Source organism: Chlorocebus sabaeus, chromosome 10 (genome assembly GCF_047675955.1).
Source record: "Chlorocebus sabaeus isolate Y175 chromosome 10, mChlSab1.0.hap1, whole genome shotgun sequence".
In the NCBI taxonomy this organism is placed as follows: domain Eukaryota; kingdom Metazoa; phylum Chordata; class Mammalia; order Primates; family Cercopithecidae; genus Chlorocebus; species Chlorocebus sabaeus.
The window spans coordinates 98791743-98814228 of NC_132913.1; the positions used below are offsets into that span (position 1 = coordinate 98791743).

A 22486-nucleotide genomic window follows, 5' to 3' on the forward strand; every position below is an offset into this window, starting at 1 on the left:
GAAAACCAATCACAATGTCTTCATCATTCTTGGCCAAGGACCACCATCTGCTTTTGGTTTAATGGTGAAGTTAGAATCTAGATAGGTTAATTAGCCAGTGATGCAATATTCTTCTAGACTAGTTTATGTTTGAATAATATTACTGAAATTATCCTATTTGTCAACATCAACAATGTGAAGGATGTGTAACTTATATCCCAAATGAGTTCAAAGGAGATATGTTACTGTACAACTGATTATATGACAGCTCTTCACAAGAGACTATGCAATCTGATTCTTTGAACTCATAGAAAAATTAAAATGTCATTTTAATTAAATCTCCTAGATGATAGAATTTTGAAGTTGGGGATGATATTCCATTTATCTGAGTGTTCCCCACAAAATACAGTGCTTTTAGTAGACACAGTTAGATAAAGGAGATTTGGATAGATGGACGGATTTACTTGTTCAGAATAGGAAGAAACAAATTTCTTTGGATTTTTTTTCTTTCTCTAAACTTTCTCTGCCTTAATAGATATTTTTATTCTAATTAAGTAATCTTATACTATTGACTCTAATTTGGTCCCAATATTTTAACATTAGAAAGATGTATTTTTAAAAAATCTAAATGACTTGGGGTAGAATTTTCAAAAAAGGGGGACTTATATCTAAGTTTCCTAATTATTGATGTGAGGCCCCCTTTACTTGGAGACTCATCTCTGTCATTTGTTCCCATCCTTCATCTCATCAGGTATTCTTTCAAAATGATACATAATAATGATGGTTCTAGTACTGGATGCAGTATATGAAGAAAAGGAATTATATCAAGTATCAAAAGATTAGTGTGTTGGATAATAAAATAATTGCATGAGAAGATTTTTCACATTTATTTACAACTTTTGACCCAAGGACCTATCCATAAGCTTTGAATGTTTGTGTTTTTCTTTTTATTATACCAATTTTTGTGCAAAGAGTTACCTTCTACTTCATATAAATAGAGTCTCATACTAGAAATTCCATGGAATTCAAGCCAATCCTTACTCGCATTCCTTCTTATGAAGTATACGAACTGAACAAATTTCCTTGCGTAGCAAAGGTGATATATGAAGATAATGTGCTGGCCTCTCATCATAGTCCCTGGATACCATTGCAAGGTTCCTAATTTGCTTGGTTTGGCGTTTCCACAGTCTTTATCTTAGCTCTTTTTTAAAAAAATGTACTTAAATTAGTTAATTTGCTGGTTGCTTCCATATTGCTTGATTCAAAATCCAAAATGGAGTTCAGAAAAAGAACAAATAAAATTACAGCTTAAGTGCAAACTACATTTCTGAGTATCTGCCAGGTAGACATACCCAATCCAGTGTGTTTCTTCCAGTTCAATAAATTCCCTCATTGGACCAACCCTGAAAGTATCAGTAGTTTTCTTGAATCACACAGAACTGTCTCTTAGTTTCCCTTCTACTCTTCAGACAATCAATGGCCTATCAAGTAGTGTCATTTATGGAGGAAAAAAATGTTGAAAAATGTAAAAGATGAGGGTGAAGATAATTTGATAGCATGAAAAATGAGAGCTAAAATAAAAATATTAGCCTCCCTTTCTTATTTTAAAGATTGTATACTTAAAGTAGTGGCCATTTCACTATATTAAAATATTTCTTAAATTCTGTGAAGAAACTTTGATGTAAACATCTTTGCAATTAGAAATTAAAGCCAAAAATTGGGGAGCAAATATAAAGGAATTGGTCAGAGCAAAACAAAATGGAAAAAACCAAAAAGGCTTCGAAACATAATTACTAGTTATAACTTTGATGGAGATTTTTAAATTATGAAATTTGAGTTGGCCATTCTTACTTTCCAGGACAGAAACTGCTGGGGAAAGAAACTGGATTCTCAATTTCAAACACTATCATATGTTTGTTATAGAAAATGTTATTCTTTTATTCTAATGGAAACTTTATTATGATTTCCAGGGATGCTAAATATGCACACATCAGTTCCTGCAGATAGGAACAGATAGCATGGGTGTTCCAACCATCTGCTTAAAAAAAAAAAAAAAGAAAGAAAGAAGGAAAAATAAAAAGAAAAAAAGTGACAGCTAGTTTGATAGCAGGCGGTATTGCCTTACATTTTCTGGTCCTTCTCTAGCTGTTTCATTCTCCCAACCAACCCATGCAGAGAAATGAAGAAACATTGTGGTTCTGCCTATCTTTCTCTTTCAGTCTTTCCCTCTAATGTTCAAGTTAGATAAGCACATAACTATCATGGCATCTCTATCTTCCACTGGGAAGTGTCAAAACTACTGGCCTTGGGGTAGAAGGAAGACCACCAGAGAAAGACAGGGGGTAGGGAAATTGGAGCGGGTGTGTCTCTCCACCTAAAAACCACAACTGAGCTTACACCACAGTATTCCGGTGTCTGTAAGGTGGAGGCGGCAGCACAGTGCCTGGCTTTAGGGAGAACTCAGAGAGGTATTCCGGATTCTCTGCCACAATAGGCCGGATCCGCCCATTCTGTTTATAAAAATATTTTGTGCTGTACTCCTGCAGGTAGTCTGGGTGCTGAAGGGTGCTCCGAGGTGGCAGGCTGTGGTTCCAGTAGTCAGGGTTGTCAAACGCTTTCTTGGCCTTCTCTGGCACAGACAGTACATTGTTCTTCAGGTACTCAGCTTTTCCCAAGGCGTTGGCAAAGGTGTTGAGGTACAGCGGCTCATTCACATACTCATCCTCGGCCTTGGGTGGACCATTGGATGCACTGTGATATTCGGGATTATCCAATGCTTGAAGGTCTCCATTTTTTCTCCGAGAAACAAAAGGGTTCTCCTCCACTGGATTCAGGTATTCTAAAGAAATAAAAAAAAATCAGCTAACCTCTACTTTCTGGAAAATATTAATCAGAGCAAAGTTATACATAATGGTTAGCTTCTTTGTCTAGAACAAAAAACCACAGATTTGTTTTCATGATTTCTCACAACTATTTGTGGATTACCATGGTCTTATGAAAAAAAGAGTAACGGGGCCAAACATGTTTACAACAAAACAAGAAGCCAAGGAGGCCAGAATCGGAATTTCTATCTCCTAAATTTTTATTTCTTTCTAATTGCATTTGTCTCTTCTGCATATGGGGCTGATTGTTTCAATGTTTTTGTTTTCTAAAAGTTTTTTATATTAGGAAATAAGACTACCTATTAGAATTAAGTAGCCTTTAAATATACAGACAGCTTAATTTCTATAAAGGATATTGAAAAACCAAAGAGTCTATAGCTGAGTTCCATGCCAAGATGAATAGATGGAGTGAAGAAATCATGTTTTATTAGTCTCTATGGTTTGCTATGGTTGCCTATACTGGTAAAAAGGATTTGATTGGAGATGCTCCTGACAAAAGTTTTACACATGGAAAAGAAAGCATCAGAGGAAAAAATTTCAACTAAAAAAGCAAATCTAACAGATAGCCAACATGCCTCTAGCTGACTTGCTTGACATTACATGTACTTCTACTTAATAATGAAGTATAATTATAATATTTCCATTGACCAATCATAATCACAAAATAGCAAACTATCAGCTTGAATCATATGAAATAGCCATTTTGTATATTGAAACCAGTCAATTAGTGCCTATTTTGTATGGATCAATCTAATAAATCCATCTAGTATAGGTGTTGGCCTAAACGGTGCTAATAATTACCACCATTCTCCTGACTCTTAATTCTACATCTATGTCTATAATATAAACTGCACATAGACATATACACATATATATTGTAGGTCCTCTAATAGTCCTCTCTTTTACTATATACACAAAGCCCTAAGCTATTCCTATTTTGAATTCAAGGCATCAGGAGGACACAATTCCTTGTTGAGAGGCCATTGTGAAACAAACTTTCTATCTCTTATCCTTAGCCCAACAAGTACAGAGAAAAATTCTATTAAGCCAGGATTATTTTTCCCCAAATGTACATATACAGAATAGGTAAGTATGTAGCATCATTTATTCAAGTGAAAGGGCAGTAATGAATATCCCACTATCATATATAGGACTTTATAAGACACTATCATTTCATCCTCACAATTCTGTGAAAAAGAAGTACAAGACTTATTTTTCCAGCTTTGTAGACAGAAAAATGAGATTAAGTGATGTATGCAGGATACAATTAGTGTTGGGATGGAATTCAGGTCTTCTAACTCCTCTTGAGTAATCTTCTTGTTCTACTGCACTGTTTGTTATTGCCCCTGCAGGAGTTGGGTGAACGTTATGCTTAGCCACAAGTTTTACTTTGACAAGTGTATGAAAACACTTATAAGCAATGTAGAATTTGATCTTTCTTACCAGATTTCTAAAACTTCTTAATTGAAAGAATAGGAATGTCTGTACTAAAATTCTGTACTCTCTGAGTACGAGGTGAGACTATAGCAATCTTTTATAGAAATGGAGCTTAGTGTTCAGAGGTAAAATCTGAAAATACAGTGTGACTATATAGGGTGACTTGCTTTTTTCTTAGCCTTACATTACCTTTCCTCAATGCGATCTACTTATATATTATACTGATGCAAACTTGTATAGCTGTCCAATAACTTTACGGTTGAAGTGAAAATGTCCCCAGAAAAGATTCTTCTTTGGGGTGAATCCACCAAATCTTCATAACATCTACATTTGTGTCATTACTAGGCTACTATGAACATCCAAACTCTTCATTAAATTTTTATATGTATAAAAGTTTTATATATGTAAAAGTTTTATCTAGACAGATATATTTTAAAAGGTTATTTACAATTAGAGATCTTTAAATTTTACTTTGAAGGAGAGAACATAACCTTACAACAAGCCCTTCTCAGAGTTTTAAAATGTAGTTTACTATTGACACTAAAGACTGCGAGAGACATGATCATCATTTTTTAATAACAATCATCTATCTTCCCTGTTGTGATACTGTTAGCATAGAAGAAGAAAAGCTGCTTTGTTGCAATATTGAAGCATTATTTGATTTGGGTGCTTAACATTTCTACTACTAACTTTACAAAATTATTGTTATGCTTTGTAAAACCACAAACTATTATTTTCAAATCTTGATGGTATGCTTGTAAGTATATACAGGGTCAAAACTTTAATTTTTGAAAAATGTCATATAAAAACATAGTATTTTCCTGTAATAAACTAGGTTGTTTAAATGACATCATTTAAATGAGTCAAACAAATCATTTATTAGTGCCATCAAAAGCATCAGGCACATTTGCCAACAATACCAGTCTTTATGATCTCCACAATTAAGTCCAATAAAACTATGGTCCTGACACTTTGTGGTCTGCTACCTCATTCAAATGTTTCAACAAAATATGTTTAAAATAGTGCTTCTCAAGGCTCATTGCTGTATGCAGATAGCCTGGGGATCTTGTTAAAATTCAGATTCCTATTCAGATGGGGCCTGCCTGAGATTCTGATTTATATAAATAATAATAAATAATGTGGATGCTGCCGATTCAGGGACCATACTGCAAGTAGCAGTAGCCTAGGCCTTTACTAGGTCACAAATGTTGTGCTGTACAGCTATCTGGCCATGTCCATTGTGTACTTTGTTTATCTTGATGGAAGTGAACTTCAAATGGCAATCATTTTTGAATAATCAGTTCGTACCTTGTTTGGGTTTGTCTCGCATAGGAGTCATGTAACCTTCCTCATCCAGCTCTCCTCGTGGGCTCCGTTCTGGGGCAAACACGGTGGGGTCAGCGCTGTACCTCTGGGTGCTACTGTCCTCTTGGACATGGGGTGCCACTGGCTTGCGTAGGGTGCCATTACAGCAGGAGTCATCAAAAATCTCAGCTGTAGCACCCTGTGCAACAGGAGCTTCTGGAATTGTGCTAGTTGGGGCTCTGTAGGGCACAGACACTCCTTGTTCTGCAGCAAAACCTCCATCTCGGTATACAAACTGATTCTGTTAATAAGAGAAACATATTTAGAGAGAAGGTGTTGTTAGAAATAGTTTAAAAATGAATGTTAATAGTCACAAGGATGTCAAAGCCAGTCTTTTAGAGAATAGTCATAGTATTTATTTATTTTTCCCTAGTGGCTAATGAATTTGAGTTACAAACTAGAAACACCTAAAATTTCTGCTTTTCTTAAAAGATAAATCATCAGAAAATAATTTTGAAGTACACATTTTAGTTTTATTAACCAACTGTAACACAATCTAATAAAAAGTATTTGATGCCCTTTTCCCACAAGTGCCTATATTTAATATAAACTTCAAAGTGAATTTTTATGATAAATGGGAGTGTCATTAATTATAGACAGTTGTCATTAAGAACAGAGGTACATGGATATATTTTGAATAATCCTTTGTCTTTATCGCCTTCTAAAATTCTGTAGTTATTATGAATTTGAGGCTCTAGTACCTAACTAGAGGATCATCACTGTAATTCTGACTTTCTTAGTGCATGACCTATACTCAGGGAAGTAAAGATCACCTCCACATCCAGAAGCATAATTTATATGCGCAGGTAAATCCTTCAGATAAAAATTGAAAGCTACTGTTGATGCATGAGATCTCAATTTCGGATTATCAACTGAGATAAAAACACATCTACAAAGGCAGCTACACAATGTACAGCAAATTCTTAACTCACTGTTGGCAAAGGCAAAATGAGGAAATTGTGCAGAGACAAGAGAGAGGAAACATGGTAAGCAAAGACCAAAAATCCTAAAGGATGAAGGTTGATTGTGAAATACTTACTCCTGACATGGGGGTGTAGGCAGGAGGAGGGCTGTGTCCAATTTCACTCTAATAGGAAAGAAAAATGGAATGATGGATATAATAAGAGGCAATATGAATGAAAAAATTAAAAAAAGAAACGAAAAAGAAAAGCCACATGAGTCGTATGAACCAAAGGGGGAAAAGTGCACAACAGTGAAGCTTCATAAGCAGTAAGATTGTCTGTATTCTGACCATAAGCAAGCTTATTTATATGTTTTGAGGAAAATAAATATTTTAATTCAATCCCTGAAATGGCAAATTATACAGAAAAAGCAAAATTTTTGAATGGATTAGAAAGTAAATAATAAACTTTCTTCTGATTAACCCTACTGGAAGGGAAAAAGTAGTAAATGAACTATAGATGTAAATGGGAAATGATTTCCTTCTTTACATGTCAAAAGATTGAAATGGCCATATACTCTGCTGTTATTTTTTCTCTTAGAATAAATAGTTTCTGGAAGGAGATAGCAGGAGATTTCGATTTGCCTGCAGTAATTTTTGCTATCAAGCTACATTTATTTTTCACCACTTCAGCAAAGGGTAAACTCCTTTGCCTCTCCTTATTAAAAGGTATATGCTATTTTATCTTCAGTCTTACATTTTTTTTAAGTTAAGAAAGAGCAGAAAATTTGGAAAATCAATTCATTTCCTGGAAACATGCTTTAGATTCCCCTTATATATTTATAATGAGTCAAAATCAGATTTCAGTTAAAGAAACAACAACAAAAATACATGTGTATTTTTATAGCTTAACACTCCATCCTATGGGCTAACTGAAAGAGGGTATAAAAATATAATAAAATATGAAGGACAGTGTTCCTCAGGGTAAGGAAAAGGAGTTGTATGATACTAATTCTGTTTCTTAATAAAAAAATACATTAAACACATTTTTTGAGAACCTACTGTCTATGTGCCAGGCACTTTTCTAGGCACAGGGATAATGTAAAACACAGACCCAAACCGCTTAATTTTATGAAGCTCATATTCTCTACAATCCAGCTTTAAGTAAACAGAGATGACTAAAATCAACCTCTAAGATACCTTACATCTTTTTTGTTTGTTTGTCTTTTTGAGATGAGTCTCACCCTGTCACCCAGGCTGGAGTGCAGTGGCAGGATCTCGGCTCACTGCAAGCTCCGCCTCCCGGATTCACGCCATTCTCCTGCCTCAGCCTACCGAGTAGCTGGGACTACAGGCGCCTGGCACCATGCCCAGCTAATTTTTTGTATTTTTAGTAGAGATGGGGTTTCATTGTGTTAACCAGGATAGTCTCGATCTCCTGACCTCGTGATCCGCCTCCCTCAGCCCCCAAAGTGCTGGGATTACAGATACTTAACATCTTTTATATGAAACAGATAAATATTATTCCAGGTCACTGTTCATATGATTTAGATTCACGAAGCATTCTAAGAAGAATATGGTCCCATGGAGATTAAGTATTTAAAGTACATCAGTAACAACTGGATAATATAATCTTCCTTAACTAACTTAGTCTGCTGGACTAATCAAGGGACACGGTCTGAACCCCTATAGTGAGTTTATGTTTTAATTTTCCCCATAACTATGGTGGCATTAGAATATTTATCTATTTTCTTCTTTAGTAACATAACTAACAACACACCAAAGATTATGACATGGAAAGTCAGAGATATATTTAATATGCAATACATAGGAGGTGCTACTGTGCAACAGACAGATCGTTTAATGACCTGGGCTTTAGTTCCAATGATAAGTGGTGTGAATTTGGTGAATCATGAAACATCTCAGACCCTCGTTTTCATTCTTGGCCTCTCTATTTTATTATTAATAAATATGAAGTAAGATAATGCATATAAATGAACTTTGTAAACTCTGCACTATTATAAAAATGTAAAGAACATATCACATTTAAATATTCATATCCACTAAATTGAATTTCTAAAATAAAGCAATCAGGATGCCAAAGCTACTCATCAAAGAGGCATTTTAAAATGCTCATCTATTCTCTAATCATCTTAAATATAGGCATGTTTTACTATATTTTAGAAATACCGGAAATCCAGTACATTTGTTCTTAAAATTTGAGGAAATAATTTTTTACAGTCCAGTGATTTGTAATATAGAGTGACAGTACAGGAAATATGGAACTGCCTGGTGGAACTTCACCAAACTACAAACACTGGCCTTACCTTCTTCATTAAACACGAATTATTTGGCAAGTACTTCACAAATATTACTAAATCTCTACAGTAAAAGTACAGGCACTGTGGTAGATGCCAGCGATACCACGATATACTAAGAAAGACATGACCACTGTCCTTTTAGAATTTACACTATCGATTATAATCTGAGATTGTTGGAAGAAAAGGCAAGAATGAAACAAGGCAATTTATTTCAATTCTATGATTCTATATTAGAATGCAAGGTATTCCGAAATATTCATAATTACTAGTGCTCCTTTGACCTCTTACCTTGCAAAAGGTGCTGTACTGGGTAATGTTTGACTAGAATTACAGCTGAGAAATGAGTATTGATTGCACATTTTGCACTTTACAAAACCTGAGACATAAACAATCAAAGGAACAACTTACAAGTCATTCTTCATCGGGGAACAGTTTATTATCTATATTCATTATCTGGGCTAGAATGGCTTCCATTGTAAAGGAAATGGATTAAAATAACTGGGACTCTTGCGGTTAGTCTGTTCCAAGACAGAAAGCGGGGCCGTGCCCTATTAGAATGCATCCACTGTCCCTGCTTTGACAAGTCTTTCAGTCAGCAACCTGCCAACTCCATATCTGGACAAACTGCCAAATAGCATCACAGTAATAGGAGCATCTTCATGAATTTTCCTGTTTTCAGCATTAAAATGGAAAAAAATGCTAAGCAAAACCCCTTTAGCATTCATTGTTTTTAGGGTTACTGGCTGCTTTTTATGTTTCTGTTTCCATTTTTTCAGTTTGCTTTTTTATCTGTTTTCCATGATAAAAAGCACCTCATTCATTTCCCCGTGGAAGGGCAATGCAGCTCCAAGGGAACATCTGTGAGGCCAATTAGCTGGGCTGGAAATGTGATATAATTGTTGTTTAAATATATTTAAATTACATGTTAATCACGATGTCATAATTTATAAGCTTTGAAAATAACTTTTTGTACTTCAGAGCCAAGCCAGATTTTACTTGTTTTTGCTGTTTTTAGTTTGAAACAAGCTCTTCTCATTTCTCTCTCCCTCAATTCCCCACACTTGAAGAGCTGAACTTTTAATATTGGAAAGAATGACAGCTGCAAGTAAATTGGTTGAGTAAAAATTAAGATCCTCACAGCAGTCAAAATGAGCTGGAGTGACCTTAAAGTTCTAAGCAGAACAAAGCAATGCTCTCAGTTAAAAGCTTTTGTTTTTCCATTGTGCTACTTTCTGCTGTCCATCAAAGTCCAGCTTTGCAGATCTTTAGGAAGCAGCACTGGGTGCATCTGTTCAATTAGCTGGTGAGGCAATTTACTGTCAGCAGGGCAGAGATAGAAAGAGGTGGGTTATGAACTGGCAGGTGACACTGAGTTTGTTCCTGGTGGGGGGCGTTTGTAAGGGTGATGGATGGAATGAGTTTAATTCTGTGGCCATATCACTGGGACATTGTATGATTAACTTGGATTTAAATGCCAGAGATTACAGAGAAGGCAAGTATCAGCAAATAAATCAAATACAGTATTAAATGCACTTTTAAATACATCATGTTCTAAAATTTACTTTTTTGTTGAATGATAAATATTAGAACCTTTGTCACATTTTATGCACAGTAGTTCTTATATTTGTATTGTTTATATTGTTCCTGAGAAATTTTAACTATTAAATAGATGGACTGTATCTCGTGATATTTAAAAAAGTTATTATACAAATCTACTTTCAGAGGAAGCAAAACAAAAATACAGGCCTAATGCCTAGCTTCTATCTAAATTAAACATGTGATCAATGAGAGTCATTTTCTAATCTTTAAATAACTATTACTTTCAACAGTAATTACAAGATTACAATTTCTAGGTTCAAGAAATACTCCAAATTCTTTTGACTAAAATAAAATGTCTCTGTAAGACGGTGCTAATCCATCAGCACTAATTTATTATCTAGACACTTCCACATAGTAACTATTAAAGGTTCTCAACCTTTTATCTTCCCTGACATACCTGCTTAACACTCTGATGGGCATTTCCACACTTTCACAGGACACACAGCAGCATACAGAAAATGTTTATTGCATTATGTTATAATTATTGTATTATAAATTATAATTCCTGATGCATGGTTGTAACTCTGCATCTTTCTCACAACTGAGTTCAACATACCAGTGTTTTGAGACATTTAGATTTAGAACCTTCATTTTTCACAGGGCAATCAGAAGGAAACAAAGAAAATGTGTCCATATGTGCCAAACCCAAAAATGGCTGGGAGAAGTCTATTGAGATTTCAGCTGCTGGCTGAATTTTATATATATTACACATAATATCTTTTGTCTATTTATGTATACATATATTTATTTACTCATTTTTCTATTTGGTTTGATTCTGTGGGACTCTACTTTTTTGAACAATCTCTCTTACTCTGCGCACACACACACACACACACACACACACACACCCAATAATGACTCTATGGTCCAGTTGAAGAAATATTGACTTGGGCTCTTATACTTTTTTGTTGCTGTTTGTTTGTTTGTTTTTCGAGACGGAGTCTCGCTCTGTCACCCAGGCTGGAGTGCAGTGGCGCGATCTCGGCTCACTGCAATCTCTGCCTCCCAGGTTCAAGCAATTCTCTGCCTCAGCCTTCCAAGTAGCTGGGATTGCAGGCTCCCGCCACCATGCTTTGCTAATTTTTAGAGATGGGGTTTCACTATCTTGGTCAGGCTGGTCTTGAACTCCTGACCTCGTGATCCACCTGCCTCGGCATCCCAAAGTGCTGGGATTACAGACGTGAGCCACCGCGCCTGGCCAGCTCTCATTCTTTATTCACTCATTAATCTTGGAACTTTTCATCTTTTGTATATGTCTCATGTACTCAATTAAAAAATTTAATAAATGGAAGCTATGAGTGGTATCTGTAAATATGAACAAGAGTCAGGACAGAATTTACAAAGCATATGAAAATGGTGTCTTCTATAATGCTTAATAATCCTGCTTTTCTTAAGTCAGTCCTCAAAGTCTACTTTATTTTGAGTCTATTCTGTTTCATAGATGAATACATGATGACTCTTAGGGAAATTAAGAAATAGAAAGAGAAACTAACATATATGTATACACACACACACAAACACATATATATGTATTATGTACCTACCCTATACCTTGGACTATTTTAGGTTTTATGTATTCTTATAAACTTGCAAGGTAAATAGCATTATTAAAAATTATAACTCTCATTTTATAGACAAAAATATTGAGCAGAGAAATTAAAGGATCTGCCGTGTGCACACATCCATAGTTGGCTATCTGACCACAAAGCCCGTCACTCTATGACCGTTACATTATACCACACATAGATTTTGACTTCAGCATTTCTTTTCTTACTCATCTTTGCCCTCTCTTCCTTTGTGTTATGCTTCAACTATTTTCTCAAATTCTGTTTCTTTTTCTAGTTTTAGTGAAAAGAACTTAATGACTTAAGTAGGCACATCTGAAACTCATTACCTTAGGTATAAAATGCGTTACAGTATTGCTCCACCCCACTTATTTTCACTTAAATTAGTTACAAAGACTTAAATTGGAAAGAAGGAAACTTTGAGTATTAAGAGTTAATAGGATTTGTGTGTATGTGTGTGTGTGTGTATTTTTCCATTCTTTCTTACAAGTCCTTTTTATCTAAAATCATATTGTGTATATATACATTTACCTACCTCACCAAGAGCAAAGCCAGCCCTGAAGCAGGAAGAGACAATTTTAAATAACTGGAGAGCAAAAAGATTTTTCATGACAGCACTCTTGATTATGGATTTATTGTTCCTAGTACAAGGCTTAGTCAATAAATTCTTCTTCCTGCTTCACTGAGGGTAAGTAAGCTATTGTATCCCCAGGCAGCAATTCCTGTACCCTTTCCAAATATCAGTAGAACAAGAGGATATTTCCTTTTAAAATATTCATGGCTAGATGAGTCAATAAAATGAAGCTGAACATTCTCCTCACTTTACAGGTTTCTGCTTTAAGTTGCTTCTTTGAGCAATATTGTGTGATGGAATCAAAGAATATTATTAGCACAGTCAAAAAAGAAAGGGCATGAAGAAATATAATTTTCCACTAATGTCAACATTCCTTAGCTTCATTCAAGATAACAACAAGAATTGTGTCACCCTTCTTGAGATTAGTTATCACACAGAATTGATTTCTTTACCCTGGTGCAAGTTCTAAATTTTTGTATTGTTTGGTTTGTTCTAGCAACTTTCTCTTTTTTGGCATGTTTATATTCATTTTCATTAGCATGTTGTGATAATTGAACCTTTTCCTAATTATCACTTAGCTACTAGCTAATGCATGTAGCTAGAAATCTAAAGAGGAGAACTTCTAGGAGTTTCTCAAAGACTTCTCAGTAATTCTTTTCAGTTAGAGAGGGTAGGCTATTTTTCTTTTCTTTTTTTAATGTATGCTTAAGAACATCTAGTTCTAATGCAGTGTCTTTAAGAATAGAAATGAGATCATCAAGTCTTAACTATGTACAAATTCTGGAGTAGCCTGATTCTTCAAATGAATCATGAAATTGTCTCTGCTTGTGTGGTTTTTATCCCAACATCATAAAGAGTATCTGATGAGGATTTTTCAGGATGCCAACAATGCACCGGGTCAGGCATCTTTTGAAGACAAAAACTTCACAGACCTAAAACAAATGGTCTCATGAAATCCTTCTACCTCCAGGATTGCATTCTTGAATATTTTTCACTAAGTCACATGACTTTTAACAAATTCCTTAGCTTCTTGGTCTTTTAGTTTATTTAACTCTAAAAAGAAGAATATGGGTATAGGACAGGTAATGGGAAAGATCACTTCCAACTATCAAAGGATTTACATGTAAAATGAATTTTCTGCCTTAAGCTCACACAATTAGTTATTGAATATTATAAAATGTGATTAGCATTAAAGCAAAGTATCTTATAAAGTTTTCTCTCATAAATCTTTTCAAAGTCGATTCATCAATTTCTCTTTCCTTTTTTAAATGGGCTATCTATTGTACAAAGTATCACTTAGGCTACATGCAATATATAATTGTATGTTTTTATGAGCCTAACCACATTTGGATGATAATTCATGAAAATACAATTTTGAAAAAAAGTTTTAGAATTTTATTGTACAGATAGAGACTCTGACACTCTGAGAGGTTAATTTTCCAAGGTAACAAAAATAGTGACGGTACTAGAAACAAGATTCCCTGAGTTCCCATCCAAAGTGCAATCCATTATACCTTACAGCCTCAAATTAACATTTAATAAATAGTAAGAAGTATCTTTTAGAGGTTGCATTGTTTGTTTTCCAGAAACAAACCTATTTTTAAAATATAGCTGAAAGCATTCGCCTTAATCAAAACATTTGTTCTAAGCTGAAATACATATTAATATACTCTTAAAGTAAATTTAGTGACACTTTAATTTGAAGACAGATATTAACTTGTTATTGAATAGGCTATAAGTTTATTAGACAAAAGGGATATCCTTATAGTATTAAATACTATATATAAAAGCTGGCCATAAACATATTAATTAAAAGTAGTATTTATTAAAATAGTACTTTATCTATAAAACAGGTTGCCCTTCACAGAAAAGATATATGTTATTTAAACACTCTACCTATAAAAGCCAGTTATTAAAAATCAACATATACATACATGCTTATTGTCAGTTGATATACTTTTACCTTCACAATATTTCTATCTGTTACTTGATATACTTTTACCTTCACAGCATTTATCTCCAGATCTGTCTATGCAATAAGATACTATCTAGGGATTATTAAAATAATTTTAAAAATAAGTAATCTATAAGGCATGTTTGAACTAAGAATAAGAAAAAAAAGACCATAAACACTTGGAATTTGAATGCCATAATTTTAGAATTTGAAATGTAATGTATTTGCCTACATATAATATGTTTCCTTTTGTACTATCAGTGAAGACTTAAATCTGAATTTTAGGCTCTGTGTTTGTGTGGATACATATGTTAGATATATATGTGCATACACATGTATATGCATTCATATACATGCTAAGGCAATTAATAGCTTAAAACAAGAAAACAAAGGTTATTTAACCCATACAATCAAACACGTTGTCTTTTACAGGCTGTTAGCTCATTTGTGGGGTAGCTTTCGTTTTGTTTTTCCTGTGTTTCACATGCAGATATTGTTTATCAACAAATGAGTGATGTTCACTAAAAATAGTAAGAGTTCTACTTAGAAGTATTTGTTACTCTATTTAGAGTTTAGAGTTATTTTATTTACTGGCAAATCATAAGGCAAGAGTGAAATATTCAATCTTCTCTTTAGTAATTATCCAAGCTCAGAATGCTTTATTATATATTTAAAATTTCAATAAGAGTATTTAGAGCAATCTATGTGTGAGAATGTAAAAAATATGAAGGGCACGGTTTGTGTATTGGAGGATGGAAAACAAATAATATAGGAAATAGAATTGCAAATTTTATAAACCGTATTTTGGCATGTAGATTTTATTCAGTGTTTTAAATGATAGGTGTTGACAACAAGGAAACAATTTAACATAATACAGATAAAGCCCTTCAGTGTTTATATCATTGCAATGTGGACCAGGTTGAAAATATCTTCAGTTATGCTAGTTTATGCAAACTGTTTACCAGATAAAAAGTGAATTTGTAACAATGGTTTATTCATCCAACTACTGCTCTTTAAGCTACCAGGTGGTACAGCTGTTGCCGTAAGTAAAAAGATTTCTAACAGTCCACCTGGAATTAGGACAGCTGGTTCCTGTGAGCTGATCTGAATAATGTACTGTGAATACTCCAGTACAGCCACTGACAGAACAAACAGCACATGACTGTCCCATCAGCCCACAGCAAACACTAGTTACATTTCACAGAAACAGGCTGGTATTTACAACTGATCTAGGCCAGAAAGAATATCAGATTGAAGGCAACACCCCAAGAGAAAATAGCCCTCCCCGAGAGCTACTTGTTGACCGTAGTCTAAGCAGCTTTCACCATGACTGAAAAGCCCCCAAATCTGATTTTGCTGCATATAAAAAGGAAGAGGAAAAATATACAAAGCATTCCTGCATCTATTTGTGAACCATTTTAGAATTTTCTAAAATAAAAAAAAATGATCAATACTTCTTAGTTTTCCATTTACATGGTTGCTGCCAAAGTCAACCCAGATTAACCAGAATCACGGCCATAATAATTTTGTTTTAATTTCTAAAATTGTAACACTTTACTAAAAAAAATGAAGAAAGCAAAAAATAAAATGGAATTAAAACTAGAGAATCTTATTTAAATCTGCCATTAGTACCATAGATGACCCATAGAGATGGTAAATGACTTTCTTCAAGAACATACGGCTAGTTACTAACAGGCCTAATTAGAAAAACATCTATCTGCTGAGGATCCTTAGATTGTCTACCTGAACCAAGGACAGCCCAGCTGAAACTCTAAAGCAGGCAAAATCTGATCTCAGTCTTTCCCCACTAAAGTTGATTTTGCAGTTTCAGGCCCGTGATTCTTTATTCCTAACAGATTCCTGGGCCCATTTATTTCTGCCCCAGCTCTGTGGAAAATAGGACTATATTGTCCTCCCATTCCAGGTGTACAATTCTTGATCAGCGACTCACACTCCCAAAACATCCTCAATTATCTACACTTTTATTTTCTGCCCAGAAACATGGCTTTAGCTAGGTCAGAGGGCATCTATTTAGTCTGATGAATTCACTCATAAAATCTTCTCAAATTGGTGTTAGTAGATTATAATGGAATTACTTCAGGTAACACTGAACTACTGAATACCATGTCATACCCATATAACTAACAGCTGCCCTGATAATCTCTATTGATCTGTTTCATAGCACTTCAAACATCACATTTCTTAAATTGAAATGGCCATCTTCTCTCTTGGGCTTGCTTGTCTTTCTTGGCTTGGTGGATAATATCAATAACTTGTCCAACTGTGCAAGTCAAATATCTTAGTGTTATCTTTGATGTCTCCTCTATCCCACCCCTTGTATCTAAGCATCCAAGGTCTACCCTTTCAAACCTCTTAATACCCCCAGAATCTAACCATTCTCTTCATCCTCATGGCCACTATTTCAGTTGTGGTTAAGGTGCCCAAAAATTTATCACTCCAACTGTGATACTTAGTAAAATAAAGTGTTATTAATAATTATGTTTCTGATATAGAAGTAAACTAGGATGCACTAAGGAAAACAGGCCATTAGGTACCATTAATTATGGTACCATTTCTTGACTAGAGTACTGTAACAACCTTCTAGCTGTTCTTGATCTTATTCTTTCCCTTCACTCCAATCTAATATTTATACTTTATCCCCCTCCTTAAAAAATTGCAAGACCTCTGGGCATGGTGGCTCACACCTGTAATCCCAGCACTTTGGGAGGCCAAGGTGGGCGGATCACAAGGTCAGGAGTTCGAGACCAGCCTGGTGAAACCCCCAGATGGTAAAACCCCATCTCTACTAAAAATGCAACAGGCGTGATGGTGTATGCCTGTAATCCCAGCTACTTGGGAGGCTGAGGCAGGAGAATTGCTTGAACCCAAGAAGGGGAGGTTGCAGTGAGCTGAGATCACACCACTGCACTCCAGCCTGGGTGACAGAGTAAGACTCTGTCTCAGAAACAAAACAAAACTGCAAGACCTACTGTTGCCCTCAGGCTAAATGAAGTCCATTATTGGTGGCATTGGAGGCTTTGGTAACTATGATCCTTGCCAATTTCTCCAGCTTCCTTTGCTCTTTCCTCATAAGCCTTCAGTCAAATACATCTCAGATTTTCTTGATAAGCCCTTTCCTCTCTCGCCTCCGATCTCTGCCCAAGCTCCAATTACTTCCTCAATGCTCTTTCTGGCTTCGTTGCCTTGATTACATTGTGATGTTATGAAAAATTATCAGTACCTTGATTATATTTAATTATTGATTCAAAAAGTATTTATCAAAGAACCCATTATGTGCCCCATGTGAATAATTTAACAACTGTATTCTGTTTATTTCATTAGTATGTCTTTTTTCTTAGACTATGAGTCTATTTGGAAGAGGATTCACTCTAATTTACTGTTAAATTTTTCATATCTAGCACAGTGCCAGGGGCACAGACATGGTGAATGTTCAGCAAAGATATATTGAATCAAAGGATAGATTAAAAAATATCTTAAACCCAAAGAGTGGCTCTATTGATGAAAATCTCAGTGACTCCATCAAGCCAGTTGGATAAGTTTTAAAGGATGTGGAATTTTAGCATCCCTGATATTACATATGGTGCACTTCTTATTCTGCAGATGGCTTGGGTGGAATTGAACTCAGATGCAATTATCTGAATATTATATCTATCTCATCTAGTACTCTCTTTCTGTCTGTATCAGTTACTATTTCTGAAGCCATTGTTGGAAATCTTAATTCTAATGGCAAAGTTTTTTAAAAGTATTCTTACAAATGGTGAGTGATTCTGAAGTCAATGAACATTTCACATTCAGCTATAAAACTTCAAGATTCTATTGTCACTAGTATGACAGCATTCCCCTCAGACACCTGTGTATTTCCTATTGCTTTGGAGACCTAGAGAACCAGGGTTTAGCTGTATCCCTGAAAAACATAAATTGTTAACTAAGAACAATAACACGACAGACCTTGTAGACAAAGCAACTATAGGCAGATGCAAAATGTATCCTTTCTCTACAAGTGGTACATACCACCTAACTGCATTTCCACACTGTGGTGCACAGAGCAAACACATAAGGAAGGGCCATTTTAAAATATTCAAGAAGTATTTTAAGGACAATCGTGGCTAAATGCTATAGAAAATCAAACTTGTAAGTCAATGAAATTCTAAATCAAAATTACATAGTGCATGTTTCTGAGAAGGGAAGTAGCTGCTGGAGAAGAGCTCTTCATAAGAGAAAAGGATTGTCACCCAACAGCCCTGCTGCCATAAAAAAGTATTCTCTAAGCTTAGTGTTCTCATCTGTAAAACGGGAATAATAATGCCTATGCTGTGTGCTTTATGAGCTTTATAAGCTCATGTTTATGTTAAATCTTTGAATAGAATAACATAGTAGATAAATGTGCAATAATAGGCTTTTTTCTCCAGTGACATAAAGAAAATACAGCTGAGTGCTGAATTTTCCAAGTATCCCTCACACAAAACCAACAAAATGCTGCCATCCAAATAAGCATACACTTCTTATATACCACAGTGAAAGTATTTACACAGTGACATGATTATCTGTGTGAAGGTAGAGGTTATTTTGCAAATTCTGTATCACAAATTTTATTTGAAGTAAAATAAGCCAGGCACAGAAAGATGAATTTTGCATGTTCTCGCATATCTGTGGGAGCTAAAAATTAACACAATTGAAATTATGGAGATAGAGAGTAGAAGGATGGTTACCAGAGGCTGGGAGTGGTAGTTGAGGGGAGAGTAAGGGGAACTGGGCATGGTTAATGGGTACAAAAAAAAAAATAGAGTAAATAAGATCTAGTATTTGATAACACAACAGAGTGACCACAGTCGATAGTAATTTAGTTGTATATTTTAAAATAAATAAGAACATATCTTGGATTGCTTGTAACACAAATGATAAATGCTTGAGATGATGAAAACCCTATTTACCCTGATGTGATTATTAGACATTGTATGCCTGTATCAAAATATCTCCTATACACCCAAAATATATACCGACTATGTACCCACAAAGATTAAAAATTTTAAATTTTTAAAAAAGTTTAAAAACCAATTTGAAACAGTTGTTAAAATGATTGCTGTCATTGACATAAGTAGAATAGTGAGAAATAATGTACAAGTTTCATTTAAATGTCTACTAATTCATTTAAAATTATTTTAAAGCATTCCTTCGAAAAGTAAAACTGCTATGCTTTAGTCAAAGAAAGGCTCCTTAGAACTCTCACCACTTAGTCACAGAAAGGTGTACATGAAATATCCAGTAATAAAATCCTTAACCAACTAAAACAAATTAACTGACCTAACAGTAGAGATTATGATAAACTGAAATAACATCTTTATTATTTTTGTATTATTTAAATGATGAGGGTGAGAAAGTCAATGGAATGTAAATATTAGACATTCACATTTTTTACAGAGTATGGGTTGGCCTTGATTTTTTTAATCACTTCTGCTGAACACTTGAAATCATCTGACAGAGTCCTAATAAGACAGATCTCAGAATTCATGATGAGGCATTGTCAACAGGCCAAGGAGAAGTCCTCTGTACTGAATGTATGCTTCAGTTGAATTTTCCTTCCTTGTGATTGCTGGTCTTTTTAGAGAAAGTTGACACACTAAAACAGGCATGTAGTCATGTAGGAAATGTTTGAACTCTCATGCCCTGTTTGGTGGAGACATCATTCCTATATGTCACCTCTTTAATAAACTGAGATCTGAAGACTTTTGTAGATTTTAAAAACAATAAACATGTTTAAGAAAGATGCACCTTGGAAAGAAAGTAGCCAGGTTACAGAAAAGTGCTTAGATTGGCAATCTTAAAGTAATTTAAGTGATCTGGAGTTGGGAAAAATAAAATAGATTAAAGCTTTTCACATATCCTATACCCTAGCTCTTCTACCAATAAATACCAAAGAAATAAACAAAAAAGTACTAGAAAGGTAAGAAAAACCTCTTTTATATTTTCTGGGCCACTATGTCACTTATTATATTACTAGCACAATTATTATTTATCATATTTAAAGAAAATTATTAAGCCAGGGTGCAGCTATGTTCCAATGAAAGAAAATATTAACACATGGTCTTATGAATATATTCACAAAGAAGAGAATGCTTATCTTTCTTGTCATGTGTCTCAAATATTAGGCACACCAAGCTCTCTTAGGAACTATTACTGTTTTTATCATGTATAAATATATCCAAGAATTTTAAGAAATCCTATCTAGTTCATCAGTGTTGTCTTTTAGGGTAACAAGCTCCTTAAGTAGATAACCAACCAGTCACATTAGTATCCTGCCTCTCTTATTTCTCCTAAATTTACTTAGCCAAGTAGTAAAAAGTTATCTGGTAGCTTCAATTCTGGTGAAGAAAATTTAGATCTAGTTATCCTTGCAGAAAAAAAAACCCATAAATGAGAAGAGAACATTTTGATCATTCTTAGGACTGATCTTTTAAATTCTTACTGAAAAGCGACCAAAAGCTCAGGTGAAAGTAATTAAAAGTAATCTTAGCACCCTGGCAGCAATTCTATGATTTGTATTTGGTTCATTGCCATATGAAGGCATATTGAAGGTAAATTATGCAGGAGGAGACTATATTTCCAAGAGAGTTTGACACAAGCTCAGCCTGTGAATTATTTGCTTTGAAATGCCTTCATATTCTCCTGGTTGGAAATTCTGGTCAAGAGAAGAGCAAAAACAAGTAGCAAGCTCATCCTAAGCCTATAGACAGGTGAGGTGAACATTCATAAAACGTTTATCAGCCTGCAATAAAATTTTAAAATGTGCTGGACCATCCTCCCCTAGAAAAGAGGAGGTACAATAAATAAAGAGTTGCTATTATATTAAACTTCCAGAGTCCACCCCATCCATCTTGATGTTCTGAACACCAGAAGTCCCCAAAGCACTTTCACTAACATGCTATTTGAAACTAGTAGTTAATTCCTGACAGCCATTCTCCTATTTATTTTCTAATCTCCTCGACCCAAAGGTGGATTTACCTTGAAGCAATGAAGTTTAAGCTTCAGACTCTTCAGTTATAGGCCTGCTGAAGAACCCAAGTCATAGATTCACATGATTTGGGGATTTTATAAAATTTGCAAAAGTAAAGTTTTTATTTTTGTGTTCTTTTTCTCAAAGAGTCTCTACCTCTACTCTCAATTATTAGTGTCTGGATCCACAAAACCTGGAACTGCCCCTATTCCATCCTCACTGTTTCTGAAAATGTTCCCTATAGTTTATTATTTACCAAAAATCTGGCTTTCATGAGAAGCCACCCTGCACATCCTTTCTTGCTTTCTTGGAATATTTCATCTAATGGAGAGTGTCTATTCCATGATTCAACTCAGGCCAGGCCGCAGAGCCAAGGTTAATTGCTGTAAGTTTCCAGATACTAGCGCTTCAAAATTCATTCAAGCCCCTCTTCTTTTGAAGACTCATGCTAAACAATTATACCACAGGTGTTTTTCTTTGTGACTATAATCTACAGTCTTTGGAGGCATTGTCCAACACTCAGAATGTTCATGCTCCTTGGTATCACTGAGATTGCTATTATGCCTGGCTTGGTCCCAAAGCCTTTCACCATAGACCCCACTAAATAAGTATTATATTTCCGGAGCCGCCTCCTTGCCTATTAGCTCCACTGCACTTTAACTACCATATGGCTACATTTTGACATCACTATGAAAAGCTCTCAATGCCAATTCTTTAAAAATCCCTCCCTACTACCACAATCTCTTACTCTTTCTCTGCATTGATTTCCTTTCTCTGACTCAATCAGTTCTTTTGCCTTTTATTTATTTTTTTTCTGCTCCTCAATTAATCCCTTGACACTTCATTTTTCCAGCATTGGCTTTGAAGTAAGCCAGGTATGGTTTTGAATACTTTGGC

General features: G+C 34.9%; 1 protein-coding gene across 4 annotated transcripts in view; it reads right to left on the reverse strand.

The window, feature by feature from the left end:
• Positions 1-391: 391 nt before the first annotated feature.
• Positions 392-22486, reverse strand: part of ERBB4 (erb-b2 receptor tyrosine kinase 4) — a 1160906-nt gene continuing 1138811 nt past the window's right edge. For 2 of the 4 annotated variants that reach the window (XM_007966140.3, XM_007966143.3), the window contains exons 26-28: positions 6703-6750; positions 5607-5904; positions 392-2818 (exon numbers count right to left, since the gene is read on the reverse strand). In XM_007966140.3, coding sequence (XP_007964331.2) covers positions 2373-2818; positions 5607-5904; positions 6703-6750 — 792 coding nt within the window. In that variant the 3' untranslated portion in view covers positions 392-2372. The remainder of the gene's footprint in view (positions 2819-5606; positions 5905-6702; positions 6751-22486) is intronic. The other 2 variants (XM_007966144.3, XM_007966145.3) reach the window with 1 other exon arrangement.